Source organism: Haematobia irritans, chromosome 2 (genome assembly GCF_050003625.1).
Source record: "Haematobia irritans isolate KBUSLIRL chromosome 2, ASM5000362v1, whole genome shotgun sequence".
NCBI lineage: Eukaryota > Metazoa > Arthropoda > Insecta > Diptera > Muscidae > Haematobia > Haematobia irritans.
Genome location: NC_134398.1, coordinates 129957262 through 129984707, shown reverse-complemented (window position 1 = coordinate 129984707; position 27446 = coordinate 129957262). Strand labels below are relative to the sequence as shown.

General features: G+C 37.6%; 1 protein-coding gene across 1 annotated transcript in view; it reads right to left on the bottom strand.

Annotated features, from left to right (window-relative positions):
• Window positions 1–27446, bottom strand: part of Myo28B1 (Myosin 28B1) — a 136618-nt gene that overhangs the window by 1859 nt on the left and 107313 nt on the right. The window contains exons 7-11 of the mRNA XM_075296158.1: window positions 22330–22703; window positions 21661–22267; window positions 21490–21600; window positions 8982–9832; window positions 8752–8917 (exon numbers count right to left, since the gene is read on the bottom strand). Coding sequence (XP_075152273.1) covers window positions 8752–8917; window positions 8982–9832; window positions 21490–21600; window positions 21661–22267; window positions 22330–22703 — 2109 coding nt within the window. The remainder of the gene's footprint in view (window positions 1–8751; window positions 8918–8981; window positions 9833–21489; window positions 21601–21660; window positions 22268–22329; window positions 22704–27446) is intronic.

Here is a 27446-nt window from a genome sequence, read left to right as displayed (position 1 = left end):
TTTTTATACCCTTCACCACTACTGTGGTACAGGGTATAATAAGTTTGTGCATTTGTATGTAACGCCAAGAAGGAAAAGTCTGAGACCCATCGTTTAGTTTACCGATCGTCTTAGAATTAAATTCTGAGTCGATTTAGCGATGTCCGTCTGTCTGTCTGTTGGTGTATTTTTGTGTGCAAAGTACAGCTCGCAGTTTTAGTCCGATTGTCCTCAAATTTGGTATAGGGTCCTGTTTCGGCTCAAAGACGATCCCTATTGATTTTGGAAAAAATCGGTTCAGATTTAGATATAGCTGTCATATATACTTTTCATCGATCTGGTCATAATTGGCGTGTATATCAACCGATTTTCCTCAAATTCCGTACATCCGAATATTTTATAAGTCTCAAAAAAACTTGCAAAATATCAGCCAAATCGGTTCAGATTTAGATATAGCTCCCATATATAGCTTTCGCCCGATTTACACTCATTTGCCCGCAGAGGCCAATTTTTTGCTCCGATTTAGTTGAAATTTTGCACAGGGAGTAGAATTAGCATTATAGCTATGCGTGTCAAATTTGGTTGAAATTGGTTCAGATTTAGATATAGCTCCCATATATAGCTTTCGCCAGATTTACACTCAAATGACCACAGAGGCCAATTTTTAACTCCGATTTAGTTGAAATTTTGCACAGGGAGTACAATTAGCATTGTAGCTATGCGTGCCAAATTTGGTTGAAATCGGTTCAGATTTAGATATCGCTCCCATATATAGCTTTCGCCCGATTTACACTCATATGACCACAGAGGCCAATTTTTAACTCCGATTTAGTTGAAATTTTGCACAGGGAGTAGAATTAGCATTGTAGCTATGCGTGCCAAATTTGGTTGAAATCGGTTCAGATTTAGATATATTTCCCATATATAGCTTTCGCCCGATTTACACTCATATGACCACAGAGGCCAATTTTTAACTCCGATTTAGTTCAAATTTTCCACAGGGAGTAGAATTAGCATTGTAGCTATGCGTGCCAAATTTGGTTGAAATCGATTCAAATTTAGATATAGCTCCCATATATATTTTTCGCCCGATATGCACTTATATGGACCCAGAAGCCAGAGTTTTGGCCCAATTTGGTTGACATTTTGCACAGAAAATAGATTTGGCATTGTAGCTATGCGTGCCAAATTTGGTTGAAATCGATTCAGATTTAGATATAGCTCCCATATATATTTTTCGCCCGATATGCACTTATATGGACCCAGAAGTTAGAGTTTTGGCCCAATTTGGTTGAAATTTTGCACAAGGAGTACAATTGGTAGTATAGTCAAGTGTGCCAAATTTTATTGAAATCGGTTCAGATTTAGATATATCTCCCATATATATCTTTCGCCCGATATGGACTAATACGGTCCCAGAAGCCAGAGTTTTATCCCAATTTGGTTGAAATTTTGCACAGAGAGTAGAATTAGCATTGCAGCTATGCGTGTCAAATTTGGTTGAAATCGGTTCAGATTTAGATATAGCTCCCATATATAGGTTTCGCCCGATTTACACTCATATGTCCACAGAGGCTAATTTTTTGCTCCGATTTAGTTGAAATTTTGCACAGGGAGTAGATTTATCATTGAAGCTATGCGTGCCAAATTTGGTTGAAATCGATTCAGATTTAGATATAGCTTCCATATATATTTTTCGCCCGACATGGACTTATATAGCCCCAGAAGCCAGAGTTTTAGCCCAATTTGGTTGAAATTTTGCACTAGGAGTACAATTAGCAATATAGTCATGTGTGCCAAATTTGATTGAAATCGGTTCAGATTTAGATATAGCTCCCATATAAATGTTTTTCTGAATTCGACAAAAATGGTCAAAATACCAACATTTTTCTTGTTAAATAGTCGAAAAGTTTTAAAAATGACTCTAATTTTCCTAAACTTCTAATACATATATATCGAGCGATAAATCATAAATAAACTTTTCCGAAGTTCCCTTAAAATTGCTTCAGATTTAAATGTTTCCCCTATTTTTTACTAAAATTGTGTTCCACCCTAGTGCATTAGCCAACTTAAATTTTGAGTCTATAGATTTTGTAAAAGTCTATCAAATTCTGTCCAAATCGAGTGATATTTAAATGTATGTATTTGGGACAAACCTTTATAAATAGCCCCCAACACATTTGGTATCAAAAATTTAGATCTACAAAGTGGTGGAGGGTATAATATAGTCGGCACCGCCCGACTTTAGACTTTCCTTACTTGTTTTGTTTCAAATTCTAGAAAAATTGCGAAATTATGGGGCAAACGTTTCAAACAATATGAATTATAAAAATTATTTATTTGGCAGAATATCCAAAAAATGTTTAATTCACATCTATAATATTGAATTCGGATTACACCTTAAGAAATGATGCAAATTCAGTGCATCGACTGTTGAAAAGGTGGATATCCGTCCAGTGAGAAACCCATGTTAAATTCTCTAAGCGGTTTCACCGTAATGTTATAGCAGAGGAGTTCAACATCTGTGAACTTAATTGAATAAGTTAGCCTAAAATAACGGAATGCCAATAAACTTAACCTAACCGAAAAAACCATCATACACTGCACGAAAGTGGTTCTGCGCTTTTTTGATCCATTCCCGTTGAAGAACCGTCTTAACTTGATTAACACTTTGGTATATTTTAGTGCCAATCGTACTGTTCAAAATTCTCTAGGCGCAAAATCCAACAGATTGAGATCCAGAAATTTTGATGACCATTGTGAGGCGAGGAATCTCATTTTGGAGCCATTCTTTGTTGACACTTGACGATTGCTGTAGGAATGTCCTGGTATTCGGCAGTACGTTCGTTGGCCCATGGTTTCAATACTGCCTTTAGGATATTTTCCCGATAATAGTCGGCATTTAGTACGAGTGGAGAGCGGCCACTAGCCGTTTCGGCGTTCTACACCATTACCATAGGTGGCACTTGAATTCTGGTGGCCAATCGAAGGTGTACATTTTCAGGTGACCTGCTTGCCAAGTAAACCATTTTGTTTCTTCACAAACTGCTCAATTTGGAATGCCTTCTCAACGGAGAACACCAAATACAGGAGCCACCGTGGTGCATGCTCGCCTTGCATAAATAGACTCGTGGGTTTAATCCCAGTTTCGACCAAACACCAAAAAGTTTTCCAATGGCGGTTTAGAAATAGACTTGTTTTATTTTCTTTTATATACATAAACCTAAATAGCCCATTAAAATAAACAAAAAATTTCTCCAAGTGATTTCATCGTAATGTGAAACGTCGTTCGAACTCAGCTATAAGAAGGTCCCTTGTCAATGGACTTAACATGGAATCGGGCTATAGTGCAAGCGGAGCAACTCCATGGCTCTTTCCAATCTAACTTTTTGTGCATCGGCGAGCTGTTGCACTTTTTGGAACGTGTAAGAGTTCTCAATACGTGTGAGATCCATTCTCGCGATATATTCAGCTCGTGAGCATGCTGGGGAAATCCACTGTCAATTCAGGCCTTTACTTTTCGAATCATTTCTGTTCTGTTACCATTTTATCTCCTCCACTTTTTAAACTCCTTATCGTGCCAGTATGACGATAAGGAGCAATGGTACCAGAAACAAAAGATTTACCTATTCACAATTTACCGATGTAGAATATAAAAGAGCAGATTGCTATTTGAGATATCTGGAAGGATACGGCAAGAGGAGGACTATTTTTTGGCAACATACAGTCAAAGCATGGACATAAAATCCTACCCTGCAACACGGCAGAAACCCTTGCTTGGCAGAAGGGGGGTAATTATGGGAAGGTGCCAAGCTAAAGGTCATTCCCGAAGAGGAAGTGAAAAAGCAACCCAGTGGGGCCCATCTTACAGCAGGATCGCCTACCGGGCATGCTAAAGGACCAAAACAAGAGAAACTATCCAACAGACGACGGGACTATATTGAACATGGATACCCCTACCGACGCGGGAAGAAGTATTGTGATGGAGATGAACACGGAGACCTTGGAAAGGCTAGAAGCGAACAGTCACCGATTTAGTGTAGGCCTTAGCAGTGCTATTGTAAGACCTATAAAGGGGGTGGAGGAAAGGTGGAAAACGGGCCCAGTAAGTAAATGATGCTAAATGTGCTACAAGTTAAACTGCGTTATTGTGAGCTGGCTTCTACTAATCTTATACTCCATTTACATAGGAACGAAATAGACATCGGTCTGGTGCAAAAACCGTGGACAAGCAAGGGAACGGTGATGAGACTAGATCATAGGAACTATGTGAAATATCATACAAACATGAATAAAATAAGAACATGTGTCTTGGTACAAAAGGATCTAAAGTGTTTCTTTTTGAATCATTTTTGTGATAGAGATCAGACGGGGCTGATAATTAGTATTAAGTCAAGGACAATTAGTTGTGTCATCAGCCTACTTTTCTCACAACGATGATATAATGCCACCACCTCGTATTGTGAGAGAACTGGTGAGGTAATGCAGGGGTAAATAGGGAGTTTGTAATTGGCTACGACGCGAACGCTCATCACGAATTATGGGCTAGTATGGACACGAATTCCAGAGGGAAGAGTCTTTTGAAATACTTCCTTGAGAACCAAATAGATGCCCATAACAGAGGAATGATTAGGGATCTATAGTAGAAACCAATAATTGATTTTTCGACTTTTCGATTATTGGCTTTTAATCAAAAATCGATTTTCGATTATTTTTAACAATAAAAATTCGAATATTCGATTTTTCATAATCGAATTTCATTATACAAAATTATACAAAATATGTTAGTCAATTTTATGAAATTTATTTGTCTTTTTTCGAGTGTTATCAACAATAGTAAGAAATGACAAAAATTAGTGTTCTGGCCAAACATCTTAATTTTTATACCATAGGATGGGGGGTATATTAACTTTGTCATTCCGTTTGTAACGCATCGAAATATTGCTATTCTGGGCCGTGGTGAAATTCTGAGTCGATCTAAGCATGTCCGTCTGTCCGTCTGTTGAAATCACGCTAACTTCCGAACGAAACAAGCTATTGACTTAAACTTGGCACACTTAGTTGTTATTGATGTCGGTCGGATGGTATAGCAAATGGGCCATATCGGACCACTTTTACGTGTAGCCCCCATATTTCGGAGCCTCTAAGAGAAGCATATTTCATCCGATGCGGCTGATATTTGGTACATGGTGCAAAAATTGGTCTACATCGGTCCATAATTATATATAGCCCCATATAAACCGATCCCCAGATTTGGCTTGCGGAGCCTCAAGGAGAAGCAAATTTCATCCGATCCGGCTGAAATTGGTACATGGTTTTGGTATATGGTCTCTAACAACCGTGCAACAATTGGTCTACATCGGTCCATAATTATATATAGCCCCCATATAAACCGATCCCCAGATTTGGCTTGCAGAGCCTCAAAGAGAAACAAATTTCATCCGATCCGGCTGAAATTTGGTGCATGATGTTGGTATATGGTCTCTAACAACCATGCAAAAACTGGTCCATATCGGTCCATAATTATATATAGCCCCCATATAAACCGATCCCCAGATTTGGCTTGAGGAGCCTCTAATAGAAGCAAATTTGATTCGATCCGGTTGACATTTGGAGCATGGTGTTAGTATATGGTCTCTAAAAACCGTGCCAGAATTGGTCCATATCGGTCCATAATTATATATAGCCCCCATATAAACCGATCCCCAGATTTGGCTTGCGGAGCCTCAAAGAGAAACAAATTTCATCCGATCCGGTTCAAATTTGGAACGTGGTGTTAGTAAATGGTCTCTAACATGCGATCCGGTTCAAATTTGGAACGTGGTGTTAGTATATGGCCGCTAACATCTATACCAAAATTGGTCCCTATCGGTTCATAATCATGGTTGCCACTCGAGCCAAAAATAACCTACCAAAATTTTATTTCTATAGAACATTTTGTCAATATTTTATTTCTATAGAAAATTTTGTCAAAATTTTATTTCTATAGAAAAGTTTGTCAAAATTTAATTTCTATAGAAAATTTTGTTAAAATTTAATTTCTATAGAAAATTTTGTCAAACTGTATATAAGTATTTAATCGGTCTTTTTTAATTTTATATATACCACGTATGGACTTACTTACAACTAGGAGACGGTGTTAGGAGGTTTTAAAGGGTGATACGGTCAAAATTTGGTCAAGGGAAAACGCGTGTAAATCGGTGAAATCGTTTATTTAAAAAATCAAATTAAATTTCCTTTTCAAGTTCAATCAGTATAAAATTCAGGAAAAATATTCAGTTAGGCTTTCGCTTTTCCAAATCCGAATTGCCGGGCCTCACGCTTGACAGCTGCCATCAGATTTTGTACAGCCACCTTGTCCACCCTCTTCGCCGCAGAAAGCCAGTTTGCCCTGAACTGCTGCTCGTCCTTAGCAGTTTTTTTTTTGGTCTTCTTTAGGTTCCGCTTGACAATAGCCCAGTATTTCTCAATTGGGCGGAGCTCTGGCGTGTTGGGAGGGTTCTTGACCTTGGGAACCACCTGCACGTTGTTGGCGGCGTACCACTCCATGGCCTTTTTACCGTAATGGCAAGATGCCAAATCCGGCCAAAACAGTACGGAACAACCATGTTTCTTCAGAAAAGGCAGCAGACGTTTATTCAAACACTCTTTCACGTAAATTTCTTGGTTGACAGTCCCGGAAGCTATGAAAATGCTGCTTTTCAAGCCACAGGTACAGATGGCTTGCCGAACCAGATATTTCTTTGCGAACTTTGACAGTTTTATGTGCTTGAAAATATCTGCTACCTTTCCCCTTCCTTTTGCCGTATCAAATTCCTGTCCCGGAAGCTGCTTGTAGTCGGCTTTGACGTAGGTTTCGTCGTCCATTACCACGCAGTCAAACTTCGTCAGCATCGTCGTGTACAGCCTCCGGGATCGCGCTTTGGCCGTCGTATTTTGTTTATCATCGCGATTTGGAGTCACTATCTTCTTGTAAGTCGATAGTCCGGCTCGTTTTTTGGCTCGATGCACGGTTGTAGACGATACACCGAGCTTATTTGCGGCATCTCGGAGAGAGAGGTTAGGGTTTCGCTTGAAACTACCGGCAACTCTCTTTGTCGTCTCAGCGGCTTCCGGTTTTCGATTTCCCCCCGATCCAGACTTCCTGGCTGTCGACAAACGTTCCCCAAACACTTTAATTACATTTGTAACGGTTGATTTGGCAACTTTTAGCGATTTTGCCAGCTTTGCGTGCGAGTAGCTCGGATTTTCGCGATGCGCGAGCAAAATTTTGATACGCTGCTCTTCTTGCTTGGACGGTATTTTGACAACTGAAGAGTGAATTCCAAAATCAAAATAGGAGCAATATTCTACACACACACACACCTTCAAAATGAGGGGTGTTCAGGTTTTTAAATGCAAAATTGAAAGAAATACGTCAAGTTTATATTGACCAAATTTTGACCGTATCACCCTTTAAGATACCTTGCCATCGGCAAGTGTTACCGCAACTCAAGTAATTCGATTGTGGATGGCAGTGTTTAGAAGAAGTTTCTACGCAATCCATGGTGGAGGGTATATAATAAGTTTCGGCCTGGCCGAATTCAAATTTGTTTATTATATTTTTACAATGTTCAATATAAAATGTTTAATATGTACAAATCATTTATCTTTATTTCCCAAAATAATTACCCGTATAAATTCAAGGAAATTGAAATCACAAAGGATTCATTTCCACCAATTTGATATTTTATTTAATCAAATCAGAATTTTTATTCTTATTGGTAATTTAATTCCTTACATCTAGGTACATTTCAATTCAATTGATACCAATGAATAAAACATTAAAATCGATTTGTGAAAGTCAAAATTAAAAAATAGTTGAAAATCTAAAATCGATTTTTGATCGTCAAATTTAAAAATTAGTTTAAAATCTAAAATCGATTTTGCGATTATTTTTAGGTTGATAATCGATTTCGATTTTTTTAGATTTTCATGCCAATATTCGAATAATCGATTTTCGATTTATAGATCTCTAGGAAGGATACACTTTCGAAACTCGGATGCAAAGGGAGGTGCTTGATCTGACATTCAGAGGGCATAGACTAACACCATGTAATATATATAAAACATTTGTTGCATGGTTGTTAGAAGGCATATACTAACATCACGCACCTAATTTCGACCGGATCGGATGGAAGTTGCTTCTCCTAAAGGCTCCGGATATCAAATCAAGGGACAAGTTTTTATGGGGCTATATATAATTATGGACCTACATGGATTTTTGTTTGTTTGGTTGTTGCAAAATATATACTAACATCACATACCAAATTTCAACCGGATTGGATGAAAATTGCTCCTACGAGAGGATTCGGAAGTCAAATCTGGGGATCGGTTAATATGAACAAATTTTTGCATGGAAGAGGATTACGTAATCTCCATATCTTCTGTTATCGATTATTATTTTTAAACATTTTAAACCGATATTATTAAAATTTATATTGTGCACATTAGCTGAATGTTTTCTAGTGATATAGGACAATCGTTATCGAGCATTGTATTTTGTACAAAAATTAATCGTCGTCGCGACGACGTGAACGAGATTTGTAGGATAATTTAAATTTTGCAGAACCTTTATGTGAGAATAACAACTACATAGACATACTAACGGTCTCTATCGGTTAGATCAACTCTGGAGGTGATTCTGAGCCGATCGCTAAAAGTGTTAATTTTTTGTGACCCACAATTTTTATGGAAACAGTCTTCTTAATATTGCTTAGGCAAAGTACTTACTTTCAAAATATTTTGGAACATTGTAACAGCCAACTCAAATAATTCGTAGTCCTGCTGAAGTTGTTTGAGTAAAGGAGCCTTCAATAGATTTCGTGAGTGACGCCATAACTCATCAGATTCTGATCGAACACTATGCAATGTACCTGAAGAAGATCCTCGGCGGGCGCTATTCCAAAAATTAAAAATCCATAATAAATAAAAATATTGCAACATTTTTATTGGATAGTTACCTTAAATTAGTACGGAAGTGATCCTGAGCGAATTTACTTAAATTATGCATTTTCTTACGTTGTATGGTATTGTATTTCGAACGATCTGGTTTTTTGGGTACACTATTAACCATGTCTTTATAGATCATCAAAACTTTTTCAGAAGGCTTGGACAGGCATGCCAATACGGTGACAGCTTTGGGAGAAAACTCTCCAATGATGTTGTTACACATACCCTTGAAGAAGGTTTCATTGTTTTCCATGATTTGGGAGCCCATAATACCATCACACAGCTCTATTAGATCTCCCCGTTTCAGTTTGAGACCTCGCAGCTTACTCGCGGGTAATTCATCAACAGGATTAACATCATCCAAAGCAATACAATAGTGTGATCTTTTCTTCAAATCATCGACCATAAATGTTATTAGATGCTCTACATCTTTTGCTTCATAACATTTGAATGTAAAATTCTCCTTTTGTACTGTCTCTATGCATAAGGTGTCAATTGGATTCGCTGCCTCTGATTGCCTTATGACTTTGGCTATTTCCACATATGGTAGTTCTGCCAATATTTGCTCGGTTTCATCTACAAAATATACAGCCTGCGAATTGACCGCAATGATAAGTTGATCAGTTAAAAGTTTGGGACCATCTGTTCGTACAGCTTCGTAGAATCGGGAGAACAACATAGGCCAGGTTAGATGGGCATAGAGGCAAATATCTTCTATGGCCGTTTGCCGAGGGGCTCGCTGCTTAACGTAATCATGTTGCAGATAAGTGTCACGTATCACCTTCGCCCAGGATTGTATAGAATTATCACCGGATATAAGAAGATCCTTGGGGACACTTTGGGGAATAAATTCGTAAAGAGTCTGAAATATATAAAATGTGAACAGAATTTTTTTGTACGCATGAATCTCAAACTTGTATAAATGGTTTTCGAAAATTATGAAACGTAATATTTAATATTTATGCGATATTGGGTACCATCGGCTTGGGAAGCAGTGGTACCAACTATTTTGGGCTGAAGATTGTCAATTTCGAAAATATTTTTCGTCAAAATCTTCAAGTCGTCACATAATATTCCTCAAAAAATCGTCACACATAAAACAGCCGAAGACAAAGATTTAGGAGCAAATTAAATGTTTTATTCTGGCCGTTAAGGCCATTTTCACGTGGCTTTAACTGCCAGTTAACAGAAAGTAAATTGCAAATATATTTTCTCCGGTTAACTTTAACTGAAAAATTGTCAGCATTTAAGTTCTTAACTGGCATATATGGAATATATGACAGATACGTCCATCGTAAGGTTTAAAAGTTAGTTAAGTAAAGAAGCAATAATTGAGCTTCATGAAAATGGGCTTCATAAACTCTAAATTTTACCAAGGAGAATGAAAACACAAGAGAACGAAACTGTGAAGCGAAACTGCGTCAGTAGGTGGCAGTCATGAGGAAAATTTCTCTAATATCATGCAGTTTTTGTCGGCGCTTCTCTCAAATAGCATACAGTTTGCGTCGTCCAGTTCAGTTCTCTGCCGGCTTTACGGAACGTAAGGAAAATAGGATTTAGAACCTACTTTGTAGTAACAAATGTTCTTTTTTATTTCATTCTTTTTTTTCATTCCATTAAAATTTTTTGGCAGACAATTTGAAATTATAACTGCCGATGCCTTTATGAAGAATTTATCAAAACAGCGCTTCGAACGCAACGTCGGTAATACCAAAGCTGCAGGCATTGTGCGACGTCTATACGGTTGACATTTGTTTTCTTCGCAGAAGAGAACCTTTCGTCCTCTTGTATTTTTATTCTCTCTGATTTTACTTTTAATTATATTGCCTGCTTTAAAAAATCCGTCAACATACAAACACTACGTTACTTTGAAAAATCGCCAAAACGTCATAAAAACGTAAAAGTAAACACTCGAGGGAAACATGATAAAATTCGTCAACTCATAACTACATAGCCTAAAATCGTCGTCAAATCGTCACAGACCCAATTTGCCATCAAAAATCGTCAACATGACGAAAAATCGTCAGAGTTGGCACCGCTGTTGGGAAGTGAGATGTAACCTAACTAGCTAGACATACCAAGTTGGAACTGCACCGATCTATTGTCTCTAGATAGTCTTTTTCGTCACCGTTGATAGTTCCCAGTTCTTGGATTTGTACTGGGAATGCTTTAATCACGGATGTCGATATTGAGCTCCTCCTTAGGCTAGGATGTGTAAATAGTTGTTGCCACTTTTGTGCCCAGACAGTCGCAGATTACTATAGATCAATAAGTCTCTAACCACAAAGTCCATAATCATCACCTTAGATTTCTTGATGTCTAAATCTGAGGTGATCGCACCTAAAAAGAGATGATGCTGTTGATCTAATCATCACCGTTATAGGGAGATGGTCTGAATTCATGGCTAAATCTAAATTCCATTTTTGGCTTCAATCCCACTTTCGACGAACACAAAAAAATCTTTCAGCGGTTGTTTATCTCATCTTAATTATGCTGGTGAAAATTCTCAGATGTATCCAATCTTTCAAGTGGATATAACGAAATCTGAAAAACCGTTCGGGCTCGGTTATAGAAAGGAAGTTTATCGTCTTTGGGAGAAGGTGCCCACCTAATGATCGGACTGCTACTATACCTAAGAAAACTGTCATAATATTATTCAGATCGCTGAGGAGTATTGTTTACTCCTCTTTGAGGTACTGCTGCATCACGGGCTTGTATTCTGGTTGGCAAACTGAATCGAGAGGGACTATGCGTTTAATAATATCCATAACCGTGACAGTCTTGCCCTGGATCTCTAAATGGGGTTCGGTCATGGCCCAAAAATGGTACTGCAGAAGGAGGAAGCATTGCGGAATCCAAGTAACCTCCGTATAACGAACAGACTTGACTAAGTACTTAACTGGTTCTGGATTGCTTTCAGCCAGGTTTTCTCATCACTGAATCAGAGCAGCATTGCGGGTTATGCGTTTAATTGGGTTTACTGAAATAATATTTACTGCCATTGGGCACAGCATCCAAACTTTTAGACATTCATACTTTTTCACTCTTTTTTTGAGTTTTTTCCTTTATTTATTAAATAAAGCCAAATGTTTAGGTCCAAATTCTACCGCGACAATTATCTCCTGAATATCTAGAAGAAAGTTGGTCATGGTATATTTCTTACTGTCCCAGGTGTTGTGCGATTTGGAGCCAAACGAATGGGACTTCAGAATGAGGAGACATTACACCACGTATATCAGGGTAAATTCCACATGTAATATGTGTAACTAGTCCTGGATTGCTTCCAAAGAGGTTCACTAATGACTGAAACGATGTCGCATTACCGACTTGTATTTTATTTTGCAAATTGAATCGGAGGACTTTGCGTTTAACAATGTCAATCTTTCTAATCATAACAACTATCTCCTTAATCTCTAAATGGAGGTTACGGTCAATAGCAATGTTGTCTCAAGTGATGTGAGATTTGCAGTAATATCTTATAACTGCAGAGAATATCTTATAATTGTCACTGCAATGGGTTGACATTGGGGGTGGGAGCACACAGATGAGAGACTTGAAAGTGGGGGTGTACTCTCCCATACTCTAGATTACCAAGCAACGTAAGTGCACCTAACCTAACCTAACCTAACCTAACTGGGTAATGCGCTGTCCAGTCTATAAGTTTATCCGAACGACAGTGTTCTTGTCAAACATATCCCAGATATTAGCCAGACTATACATATGTTATGCTCGAAGATATATAATCGTTAATGGGGTCGTTAACATATTTATCGAGTTGTGGCTTACGTCCGGCAATTCTTAAGGCCTGGTTATGCATCTAAAAATGTAACGTAGCCGTAACATAACGGCAACGTATGATCTTTTGGCAATTATCCTAATTGAAAACCCGTATCAACAAAGTGCCAATAACAGGAAGAACAAGTATATACGGCCGTTAGTTCGGCCAGGCCGAATCTTATGTACCCTACACCATGGATTCCATAGAAACTTTTACTAAAGACTGTCATTCACAATCGAATTACTGAGTTGCAGTAACTCTTGCCGATGGCAAGGTATCGTAAAACTTCCTAACACCGTGTTCTCAATTGTAAGTTAGTCCATACGGGGTATATATTAAACAACAAAAGGCCGATTAAATACGTAAATAGTTCTGTTTGACAAAATTTTCTATAGAAATAAAATTTTGACAAAATTTTCTATAGTAAGACAATTTTGACAAAATTTTCTAAAGTAATAAAACTTTGACCAAATTATCTATAGTAGTAAAATTTTAACAAAATTTTCTATAGGAATAAAATTGTGGTAGTTTATTTTTGCGGATCGGCTATATATAACTATAGACCGATATGGACCAATTTTGACATGGGTGTTAGCGGCCATATAATAGCGCAATGTACCAAATTTCACCACGTACCAAATTTCAGCCGGGTCTGATGAATTTTGCTCCTTCAAGAGCTCCGGAGGTCAAATCTAGGGATCGGTTTAAATGGGGGTTATATATAATTAAGACCGGTATGGACAAATTTTTGCATGGTTATTAGAGACCATATACTAACACCACGTACCAAATTTCAACCGGATCGGGTGAATTTTACTCTTCCAAGGGGCTCCGGAGATCAAATATGGGGATCGGTTTATATGGGGGCTACATATAATTATAGACCGATATGGACCAATTGCTGCATGATTGTCAGAGACCATATACGAACACCACCTACCAAATTTCAACCGCATCGGATGAATTTTGCTCATCCATAAGGCTTCGGAGGTCAAATTTGGGGATCGGTTTATATGAGGGCTATATATAATTATGTACCGATGTGAACCAATTTTTGCATGGTTGTTAGAGACCATATACTAACACTATGTACCAAATTTCAGCCGGATCAGATGAAATTTGCTTCTCTTAGAGGTTCCGCAAGCCAAATGGGGGGGACCGGTTTATATGGGGGCTCTATATAATTAAGGACCGATGTGGACCAATTTTTGCATAGTTGTTAGGGAGAATGTACTTACAACATGTACCAAATTTCAACCGGATCGGATGAATTTTGCTTCTCTTAGAGGCTCCGCAAGACAAATGGGGGGATCGGTTTATATGGGGGCTCTATATAATTATGGACCGATATGGACCAATTTTTGTATGTTTGTTAAAGACCATATACTAACACCATGTGCCAAATTTCAGCCGGATAGCATGAAATTGGCTTCTCTTAGAGGCTCCGCAAGCCAAATCTGGGGATCGGTTTATATGGGGGCTATACATAATTATGGACCGATTTGGACCAATTTTTGCGTGGTTGTGAGAGATCATATACTAACACCATGTACCAAATTTCAACCGGATCGGATGAATTTTGCTCCTCCAAGAGGCTCCGCAAGCCAAATATGAGCGTCGGTTTATATATGGGGGCTATACGTAAAAGTGGTCCGATATTGCCCATTGGCAATACCATCCGCCCTACATCAATAACAACTACTTGTGCCAAGTTTCAAGTCGATAGCTTGTTTCGTTCGGAAGTTAGCATGATTTCAACAGACGGACGGACGGACGGACATGCCTAGATCGACTCAGAATTTCACCACGACCCGGAATATATATACTTTTTGGGGTCTTAGAGCAATATTTCGATGTGTTACCTATGGTGGAGGGTATAAAATAGAGGTGTGCACGTGACACGAAATTGTCGTGACTCACGAACATTTTCGTGATTCGTGCGTGAGTCGTAAGTCACGCTCATGACAACAGCGTGAGTGTGTGTCGTGACTCACGCACGACAAACCAGATTGTCGTGCGTGAGTCACGAAAATAATATCATCGTGAGTGTGCGTGAGTAACGAATTACACTCACGAAAATATTCCTGCTCACAAACATAAAACGTTAAATTCAATTACAATTTTAGTGACACCTGGGATGTTAAGAGTTTAATAAAACTCTCGATTTTAATAATGCTCATGTTTTCAGACACTTCGGTATGGTAAATTAATCACAAAATTATTCGTGAGTCACGACGTTCTCGTGCGTGAGTGTGCGTGACTACAAATTTTCTTTTCGTGAGTGTGCGTGAGCGTGAGTCTTACCAAAAAATATCGTGCGTGAGTATGATTTTTCAGACGTGAGTGTGCGTGAGCGTGAGTCAACTATTACTCACGTGCACACCTCTAGTATAAAAAGGGTTGACTGTTTACACTTAAAATGCATTTCACGAATAATATTAATTTTTCACCGTCCATTTTAACCGAGAACAGCGCAGTAGTATAATTTTAATGAAATATATTTTCACGCTAATCACATTTTTCTTCTTCTTTCAAATGATGACGCTAGTTTATTGATCAGCTAATACGAAGACGAGACGTAAATTTTTAGTTTTTCTGTATCTTACGAAACGTTTACGTTTTTCTAACGTTGGGTAATCATTTGTATGGGCTATCGTATAGGAAAAACTAACAGCTGACACGCAACGATACGCCTATGAGACATTTTTGGATGCATAACTACCCAGCAAAAAAAATTGGAAGTTGTTCCCCAAACATTTCTTTTAAAGCCCATCCCAGAATCCCCCATCGAGTTTTTTCAACTTCCGATGCAGTCCTTTTGGACAAGTGCACACTTTTACTAAAGAACATCTTGGGAACCCCCAATGATTTTTTTCTACTTCCGATGCAGTCCTTGTGGACAAGTATTAGAAAGAAACAATCAGGCTATTTTAAGTGCAAATTTTGTACAATTAAATTAAAAAAAATAGAAAACTAATAAAAAAAAACTAAAAAATAGAATTTAATAAAAAAAGTAAAAAAAATAAAAAAAAATATTTCATCCCCACTGGGATTTGAACGTGTGCAGTTTGACTTTTTCGCTTCCATGGAAGTTCTTTTGAGAAGGTTTTGCAAATTACGAGAATTTTTATTTTTTTTTTGTTGATTTTTAATGGAAAAAATATATTTATATGAAAATATATGCCGCAAATAAAAAATAAAAACGATGCATGACATAAAAAATATTTTTCTGGAAAAATATTTGATAAAAAACAAGTAAGGAAAGTCTAAAGTCGGGCGGAGCCGACTATATTATACCCTTCACCACTTTGTAAGTCCACATTTTCGATACCATATCAAATCCGTCCAATGTGTTGGATGCTATATGAATCAATACACATATATTCTGTATATCTGAGCAGATCTGTACAGAGTTCTGCAATACTTATAGATTTTACATTTAAGTCGGCTAATGCGCTGCACCACTTTGTAGATCTAAATTTTCGATACCATATCACATCCGTCAAATGTGTTGGGGGTTATATATAAAGGTTTGTCCCGAATACATACATTCAAATATCACTCGATCTGGACAGAATTTGATAGACTTCTACAAAATCTATAGACTCAAAATTTAAGTCGGCTAATGCACTAGGGTGTAACACAATGTTAGTAAAAACAAGTATATACGGCCGTAAGTTCGGCCAGGCCGAAGCTTATGTACCCTCCATCATGGATTGCGTAGAAACTTCTTCTAAACACTGCCATCCAGAATCGAATTACTTAAGTTGCGGTAACGCCTGCCGATGGCAAGGTATCTTAAAACCTCCTAACACCATCTTCTAAATTGTATGTAAGTCCATACGTGGTATATATTAAATCAAAAAAGATCGATCCAATACGTATATAATTCAGTTTGACAAAGTAGACATACAATTTTGACAAAATTTTCTATAGAAATAAAATTTTCACAAAATTTTCTATAGAAATAAAAATTTTGACAAAATTTTCTATAGAAAGAAAATTTTGACAAAAATTTCTACAGAAATAAAATTTTAACAAAATTTTCTATAGAAATAAACTTTTGACAAAATTTTCTATAGAAATAAAATCTTGGTAGATTATTTTTGGCTCGAGTGGCAACCATGATTATGAACCGAATAAAATTTGAACAAAATTTTCTATAGAAATAAAATTTTGACAAAATTTTCTATAGAAATAAAATTTTGACAATGATGAAAATTTTATTATGAACCGAATAAAATTTTAACAAAATTTTCTCTAGAAATAAAATTTTGACAAAATTTTCTATAGAAATAAAATTTTTGGCTCTAGTGGCAACCATGATTATGAACCGAATAAAATTTGAACAACATTTTCTATAGAAATAAAATTTTGACAAAATTTTCTATAGAAATAAAATTTTGACAATGATGAAAATTTTATTATGAACCGAATAAAATTTTAACAAAATTTTCTCTAGAAATAAAATTTTGACAAAATTTTCTATAGAAATAAAATTTTTGGCTCTAGTGGCAACCATGATTATGAACCGAATAAAATTTGAACAACATTTTCTATAGAAATAAAATTTTGACAAAATTTTCTATAGAAATAAAATTTTGACAATGATGAAAATTTTATTATGAACCGAATAAAATTTTAACAAAATTTTCTATAGAAATAAAATTTTGGTAGATTATTTTTGGCTCTAGTGGCAACCATGATTATGAACCGATATGGACCAATTTTTGTGTGATTGGACCAATTTTGGTATGGTGGTTAGCGACCATATACTAACACCACGTTCCTAATTTGAACCGGGTCGGATGCAATTTGCTTCTCTTTGAGGCTTCGCAAGCCAAATCTGGAGATCGGTTTATATGGGGTCTATATATAATTATGGACCGATGTGGACCAATTTTTGCATGGTTGTTAGAGACCATATACCAACATTATGTACCCAATTTCAGCTGGATCGGATGAAATTTGCTTCTCTTTGAGGCTCCGCAAGCCAAATCTGGGGATCGGTTTATATGGGGGCTATATATAATTATGGACCGATGTGGACCAATTTTTGCATGATTCTTAGAGACCATATACCAACACTATGTACAAAATTTCAGCTGGATCGGATGAAATATGCTTCTCTTAGAGGCTCCACAAGCCAAATCTGGGGATCGGTTTATATGGGGGCTATACATAATTATGGACCGATGTAAACCAATTTTTGCACGGCTGTTAGAGACCATATACCAACATTATGTACCAAGTTTCAGCCGGATCGGATGAAATTTGCTTCTCTTTGAGGCTCCGCAAGCCAAATCTGGAGATCGGTTTATATGGGGGCTATATATAATTATGGACCGATGTGGACCAATTTTTGCACGATTGTTAGAGACCATATACCAACACTATGTACAAAATTTCAGCCGGATCGGATGAAATATGCTTCTCTTAGAGGCTCCACAAGCCAAATCTGGGGATCGGTTTATATGGGGCTATATATAATTATGGACCGATGTAAACCAATTTTTGCACGGTTGTTAGAGACCATATACTAACACCGTGTACCAAATTTCAGCCGGATCGGATGACATTTGCTTCTCTTTTAGGCTCCGCAAGCCAAATCTGGGGATCGGTTTATATGGGGGCTATATATAATTATGGACCGATGTGGACCAATTTTTGCATGGTTGTTAGAGACCATATACCAACACCATATACCAAATTTCAGCCGGATCGGATGAAATATGCTTCTGTTAGAGGCTCCACAAGACAAATCTGAGGGTCCCTTTATATGGGGGCTATACGTAAAAGTAGACCGATATGGCCCATTTTCAATACCATCCGACCTACATCGATAACAACTACTTGTGCCAAGTTTCAAGTCGATAGCTTGTTTCGTTCGGAAGTTAGCGTGATTTCAACAGACGGACGGACGGACGGACATGCTTAGATCGACTCAGAATTTCACCACGACCCAGAATATATATACTTTATGGGGTCTTAGAGCAATATTTCGATGTGTTACAAACGGAATGACAAAGTTAATATACCCCCATCCTATGATGGAGGGTATAAAAATATGGGAAACATTTAAATCTGAAGCAATTTTAAGGAAACTTCGCAAAAGTTTATATGTATTAGAAGTTAAGGAAAATTAGTCATTTTTAAAACTTTTCGACTAAGCAGTGGCGATTTTACAAGGAAAATGTTGGTATTTTGACCATTTGTGTCGAAATCAGAAAAACATATATATGGGAGCTTTATCTAAATCTGAACCGATTTCAACCAAATTTGGCACGCATAGCTACAATGCTATTTCTACTCCCTGTGCAAAATTTCAACTAAATCGGAGTTAAAAATTGGCCTCTGTGGTCATATGCGTGTAAATCGGGCGAAAGCTATATATGGGAGGTATATCTAAATCTGAACCGATTTCAACCAACTTTGGCACGTATAGCTAAAATGCTAAATCTACTCCCTGTGCAAAATTTCAACTAATTCGGAGCAAAAAATTGGCCTCTGTGGTCATATGAGTGTAAATCGGGCGAAAGCTATATATGGGAGCTATATCTAAATCTGAACCGATTTCAACCAAATTTGGCACACATAGCTACAATGCTAATTCTACACCCTGTGCAAAATTTCAATTAAATCGTAATAAAAGATTGGCCACTGTGGTCATATGAGTGTAAATCGGGCGAACGATATATATGGGAGCTATATCTAAATCTGAACCGATTTCAATCAAATTTACCAAACATTGTTAGAATGTCAATTCCACTCTTTATGCAAAATTTCACGAAAATCGGTAGAAAACTTTGGCCTCTGTGGTCATATGAGTCTAAATCGGACGAAAGATATATATGGGAGCTATATCTAAATCTGAACCGATTTAGCTGATATTTTGCAATTTTTTTTAGACGCATAAAGTATTCGGATGTGCTGAATTTGAAGAACATCGGTTGATAAACACGCCAATTATGACCAGATCGTGGATAAATATATATGGCAGCTGTATCTAAATCTGAACCGATTTTTTCCAAAATCAATAGTGATTGTCTTTGTTCCAAAAAACGACCCAATGCCAAAGTTGAGGACAAAAAGGAACAAACATATTATACCCTGTACCACAGTAGTGGTGAAGGGTATAAAAAATGCCGCTGGTGAGATTTGAACCTGCGTTTCTTATTTTTTCGTTCATACTAATAAAGAACATCTCGAGAAGTAATTAGAATGTTATTCCTTGGTGTCGTATTACGATCATATCACAAACATTTGAATTGACCTTTCGACGCCTTATGTTCAATGGAGTTTGTGGCTGAGTGTGCTAAGGCGTTCTGTTATGGTGCCAGCAAACCCAGGTTCAACCCCTGGTTGAAGCGAACAAATTTTTCAAATTGTTCAATCAAACATATGGATTAAAAAAAATTAAATTGGTTGAAAAAAAAAATTGGAGATGATCCAAGTTTGCACTACTTCCGGATCACAGATTGGGGATCCAAACTACTTTTTTGGAAGCTCTTTTTTTGCTGGGTAGGCCTTTAGCGTTCGGACACAGTGTAAGATTCTTCACAAACACAGAAATTCCGTCCTGAAAAACGTATAGTCTGGACGGCGCATAACGAAAATACTTGGCACGAGCACTTCTGTGGTATTCGTTTTTTGTTTTCAACGAGACATTCGCTGCACATCCCGTAGTAACCTGCGTTTGTGGCTGGTGGACACACTTACTTCCCTTGTCATGGGTTGATATCAATGTGGCCGTCATAAAGAATAAGATACTGCACAGACCTACTCTATCCAGGGTGGAAAAAGGGACATGGTTATTGGAAGAGAGAAAAGAATGACTCTGTGTGCCAACTCCGGTATGTGATACTGACTGGACTGATTTTCGAATATGCGTTATTAGTACCGATTGTGATGTAGTGTATCATCCCAAAACGTCAACAAACGTCAGATTGCTATTCTGACTAAACCGCTCGTCTTACAGTTGACAGTTTTATACCAGTTACCGTTCATTTAATTTTTTACAAGTTTACAAAGTCTTTTGATCTATTGCATTCAGAAATAAAGTTATTCGTGATCGAATTTAAGCATGATAGTGTGATTGCTTATCCATGGCTGCAAAACCAGAGGTGGCTAACGCTAGAGCCTTCCAGCATTTAAATGTGAACAAATCACTTGTTTCCCCTACCACTGCTCGTTATTGTGATACTGACAGTGTTGTATCACATCCACAAGTGGTCAATAGGTTAGGTTAGCTTAGATATAGTGGCAGCCAGTTATTTCCGGCTCACTTAGGAAAGTGACAATTTGGTTTTTCTCCCATGAAAATCTATTCCAACTTGAGTAGTTTGATCGGCTTTACTTGACAAAGTGTTCGGCCGAATATATACACTTTCGATTAACCATAAAAATTCAAGCACTGCGATGGTAATGATTTGGGCCACCGTAACGGCCGACAGTCGCACTCCTCTCGTATTCATCAAAAGTTTGGTCAAAATAAATGCCTAAAAATATAGAAAAATGTCCTAACACAGTATTGAAGCCCTGAGCAAAAACAAAAACATATCGACAGCAGACCATGGACACTCCAATAGAACTCAGTGTGAGGTTGGCACTAAAAAATACCAAAGTTGCGATCATCTCAAGGCAGTATAAATGTCGACTTCAGTCAAATGATGGCCAGACAATTCCAATATAAATGAGGTCCGATTTCTTACACCTTTCGTTATCAATTCCTTTAAACTTACCTCGTCTTTCATATCTTCTCCATACTCAGCGTAATACTGTAGAGCACATATCATGGCCACATCCTTTTCGGACCGGCAACGATATTCGCCATAGTTGAGACCTCGACATATCTGCAAATATACAAACAATGTAGGTTATATGTGATACCATTTAAATTTAGCCAATTTAACCTGCTTATAAACCAGACGAGCCGCAAGTTGATCCTCTCTTGGATCATACCAAGCACTGAAAATTTCTTTCCTCAAATAAAGCTTCCACACTGCTTTACGCTCATTTTGTCCCTGTTCCTTGGCATATTGTTCACAATTTGAAATGGCATCCATAATATGCTCTCCACCACTTCCCAAAGACATGATTTTATCATAGATGGATATAACCAAAGAGAAACCAAAGGCGTCAATCAGACCCATACTTTCGGCTAGCTGTTGAACGGCTTCTCCTGCTGTAGAGGCAGAATCAATTTGCAACTTTTTATTCAAACCATCCATAAGGAAAATTTCGAGAGTTATTGTTGATTTGTTGCGTGTTGACTGGAGTTCCAACCATGACGGAGGTTGGGTACGAGCTCCATTTTTCAATGTTCTATTGAGACGATTCTCACAGTAAGGTCCATATAATTCGGGCCCATGTTGCAGGAAACATCTTAGGAAATTTTCAAATTTTGAACTTGGTGGGAAGCAGCCTATACACAACGAAAGTAGAATCCATCCTTTTGCGAAGGATGTCCGATAAGGATTTTTTGTTAATTGTTTACAGATTTGAGCTAATATTTCATCTCTGAAAGGTGATATTAGAAAGTTAGAATAAAGTATTTGAGTATTATAGATTTTCCTTCTTACCTTAAATTTGGCTTCAAAATTCCATGTCCAATAATGAAATGCAATTTCTCCAAATTGCTCATCCTTGTACTCAACACCTGGTGGTAATAGTCTATTTCATTCGAATTGTCCATAGCTTTACGCAGAAGTTCAGGAAGCTTAGTTTTTGTTTTCAAAGTTTTACGTATCAGACGTCGATGTTGTTCCTGATCACCCATTGCCGCAAGAGCTTCTTGAAATTCTTTACTTTGGACCTGAGACCTTGTAAGTGTTTGTGTTAGACGCTGCATAACGCTTGTTTTCACATTATCCGTTTGGGAGCCATCAACATCGTCATCATTGTACTTGGACTCTGCCATATCTCCCATGAAACGGAGAATCATTATCCATATGGACTGAGAGAATAAAAAGAGGGATATAATTTAAAAATTAAAGAGGATTGATAAGATATTTTCCTATACTAAGATCATAGTCCAATGTGATTAAGTTAAAGTCAAGTTTTTATATCAATTTCGAACGGCATGACAATAGTTTAAGAACAATCAGAAATTTCACCTGCATTAAAAGAAACCACACCTGAACTATTTGTTATTTGGGATAGAGTCCATGACACTATATGTATGCGTGTAATTATTGCGATTAATTACTGATATGACAAGAAACTATGAACATTTTTGTGGATTCTTAGTAAAAGTCTAATATATTGAATGTGACAAATATTAATGCGAAAGTGGCAACAGATGGCACAGTTCAATATGGCAAGTCTCGTGTGACGAGCTGGTTACCCCGATCATGTCCTAACATCGACCACAAGACCGAATATCCATGGAAAGATTCTTATGCTGTGTATTTGGTGGGACCAGAGTGAGCAGAACCGGTCGGTGACAACCCGTGGACCGGTTTTTCGTTTTGTACCGGTTGTCGGTTTTGTATAAATACCATTTTCGGTTGACCGGTAGAACCGGTGTTTTATAAAATCATAAAAGCCGTTTTCGCTTTTCAAATAAAATACGTTGCTTTTCTAAAGAAATCCCAGAGATATTTCAATGAAATATAAGCAAATCGAGCTTGCTCAAATAGGAGAGTTTATTTTGTCATTAAAATCTATGAAATTTCTTACGTTATTATTCGACTTAATTTGGTGTAACTTTCTGTAGAAAAAGAGCTCTGTTTGTGAATATTTTGAAAAATTTTTGTTGTTTTTGATCTAAGCTTAAATCCATGCAAATTTATTTGGGCAAAGCCCTATAGACTGCAAGATGGTTGGATGTACAGCTGTTTCGGAATTACCACATTCCTCATCAGCATCCTCTACTTGCAGCAAAACTATCAACCAATTATCAGAATAAATTCGGGTAATTCACTCAACCCAAAGTGAACCACTCTTGAACCTTTCGAAGAAAGGTTTGATAGTCGGCTACTGCCTAAACAAATTTGCAAGCATTTTGAAAAACAATAAAATGATTCTTCGAAAGCCAAATGCAGTATGTACAAGAAAAATTTTAGTTGTCGAAATTATTCAACACCGTCTTTAATATAAAACAAGTATAAACGACCTTAAGTTCGGCCAGGCCGAATCTTATGTACCCTCCACCATGGATTGCGTAGAAACTTCTACGAAAGACTGTCATCCACAATCGCATTACTTGGGTTGTGGTATCTTAAATCGTTTTCTAAATTGTGAGTTAGTCCATACGTGGTATACATTAGACAAAGAAAAGTATGTGTAGGTAAGTCTACAAATAATTACGAATCAATATGGACTTTTGCACGGTACGTAGGGAGCCAGAATTGAAATATGGGGGTCGCTTATATGGGGGCTATATAAAGGGTGATTTGTTAAGAGCTTGATAACTTTTTAAAAAAAAAAAAACGCATAAAATTTGCAAAATCTCATCGGTTCTTTATTTGAAACGTTAGATTGGTCCATGACATTTACTTTTTGAAGATAATTTCATTTAAATGTTGACCGCGGCTGCGTCTTAGGTGGTCCATTCGGAAAGTCCAATTTTGGGCAACTTTTTCGAGCATTTCGGCCGGAATAGCCCGAATTTCTTCGGAAATGTTGTCTTCCAAAGCTGGAATAGTTGCTGGCTTATTTCTGTAGACTTTAGACTTGACGTAGCCCCACAAAAAATAGTCTAAAGGCGTCAAATCGCATGATCTTGGTGGCCAACTTACCGGTCCATTTCTTGAGATGAATTGTTCTCCGCAGTTTTCCCTCAAAATGGCCATAGAATCGCGAGCTGTGTGGCATGTAGCGCCATCTTGTTGAAACCACATGTCAACCAAGTTCAGTTCTTCCATTTTTGGCAACAAAAAGTTTGTTAGCATCGAACGATAGCGATCGCCATTCACCGTAACGTTGCGTCCAACAGCATCTTTGAAAAAATACGGTCCAATGATTCCACCAGCGTACAAACCACACCAAACAGTGCATTTTTCGGGATGCATGGGCAGTTCTTGAACGGCTTCTGGTTGCTCTTCACTCCAAATGCGGCAATTTTGCTTATTTACGTAGCCATTCAACCAGAAATGAGCCTCATCGCTGAACAAAATTTGTCGATAAAAAAGCGGATTTTCTGCCAACTTTTCTAGGGCCCATTCACTGAAAATTCGACGTTGTGGCAGATCGTAAGTCTATTCATGATGAAATGTCAAAGCATACTGAGCATCTTTCTCTTTGACACCATGTCTGAAATCGCACGTGATCTGTCAAATACTAATGCATGAAAATCCTAACCTCAAAAGAATCACCCTTTACAATTATTGATATGGACCAATTTTTGTGTGATTGGGGATCGATTTATCTGAGGGCTATATACAACTATAGACCGATATGGACCTAGTTAGACATGGTTGTTAACGGCCATATACTAACACAATGTACCAAATTTCAACTGACTCGGATGAAATATGCTCCTCCAATAGGCTCCAAAACCAAATCCCGGGATCGGCTTATATGGGGGTCTATATGTGATTATGGACTGATATGGACCACTTTTTGCATGGTTGTTAAATATCATATACTACCACCACGTACACAATTTCAACCAGATCGAATGAATTTTGCTTCTCCAAAAGGCAACGGAGGTCAAATCTGGGGATCGGTTTATATGGGTGCTGTATATAATTATGCACTGATATGAAACAATTTTTGCATGGTAGTTAGAGACCATATACTAACACCATGTACCAAATTTCAACCGGATCGGGTGAATTTTAATCCTCCAAGGGGCTCCGGGGTTCAAATCTGGGGATCGGTTTATATGGGGCTACATATAATTATGGACCGAAATGGACCAATTCCTGCATGGTTGTCAGAGACCATATACTAACACCACCTAACAAACAAATCGAATGAATTTTGTTCATCCATGAGGCTCCGGGGTTCAATTCTGGGGATCGGTTTATATGAGGGCTATATATAATTATGGACCGATGTGAACCAAAGTTTGCATGGGTGTTGGAGGCCATATATTAACACCACGTACCAAATTCCAACTATATCAGATGAATTTTGGTCTTCCAAGAGGCTCCGGAGTTCAAATCTGGTGATCGGTTTATATGGGGACTATTTATAATTATGGACCGATGTGGACCATTTTTTGCATGGTCATCAGAGACCATATACTAACACCACGTACCAAATTTCAGCCGGATCGGATAAATTTTGCTCCCCCAATAGCTCCGGAGGTCAAATCTAGGGATCGGTTTAAATGGGGGTTATATATAATTAAGACCGGTATGGTCCAATTTTTGCACGGTTTTTAGAGACCATATACTAACACCACGTACCAAATTTCAACCGGATCGGGTGAATTTTACTCTTCCAAGGGGCTCCGGAGATCAAATCTGGGGATCGGTTTATATGGGGGCTACATATAATTATAGACCGATATGGACCAATTGCTGCATGATTGTCAGAGACCATATACGAACACCACGTACCAAATTTCAACTGCATCGGATGAATTTTTCTCATCCATGAGGCTTCGGAGGTCAAATCTGGGGATCGGTTTATATGAGGGCTATATATAATTATGTACCGATGTGAACCAATTTTTGTATGGTTGTTAGAGACCATATACTAACACTATGTATAAAATATCAGCCAGATCAGATGAAATTTGCTTCTCTTAGATGCTCCGCAAGCCAGTTGGGGGGATCGGTTTGTATGGGGGCTCTATATAATTAAGGACCGATGTGGACCAATTTTTGCATAGTTGTTAGTGAGAATGTACTTACAACATGTACCAAATTTCAGCCGGATCGGATGAAATTTGCTTCTCTTAGAGGCTCCGCAAGCCAAATCGGGGGATCGGTTTATATGGGGACTATATATAATTATGGACCGATGTGGGCCAATTTTTGCATGGTTTTTAGAGAGCATATACTGACACCATGTACCAAATTTCAGCCGAATCGGATCCTCCAACAGGATCCGCAAGCCAAATCTGAGCGTCGGTTTATATGAGGGCTATATGTAAAAGTGGTCCGATATGGCCCATTTGCTATACCATCCGACCTACATCAATAACAACTACTTGTGGTAAGTTTCAAGTCGATAGCTTGTTTTGTTCGGAAGTTGATTTCAACAGACGGACGGACATGCTTAGATCGACTTAGAATTTCACCACGATCCAGAATATATATACTTTATGGGGTCTTAGAGCAATATTTCGATGTGTTACAAACGGAATGAAAAAGGTAATATACCCCCCATCCTATGGTGGAGGGTATAAAAACGATTGTTTTATCACCCTATACCATCCGTAGTAAAACTTACGCTTAATTTAACCCTTCTATGCGCACTGTATCTGTTAAGATACAAGCAGAAAAAAATTATTACGTCTTAAAAATTTTACCGAATTCTATGAAATTAATTTTGTTGCATTTACAACATCATTGCGCTAGTTTAAAAAATATACTTTTACGGATAAAAAAAAAATAATGTAGTAAAAAAATATCTCTATTCTCTACTAAAATCTAATTGTGTATTTGCAAATAAAAACTTAGTTTAATACGCACTTTTTAGGATAAAAATCACAATTTTTTTTAAATGTGTTCTTTTTTACCCATTTTACATATTATATGTATTTTCGGAATCGGTGATCTTGAGCATTTTTATTGCAAAA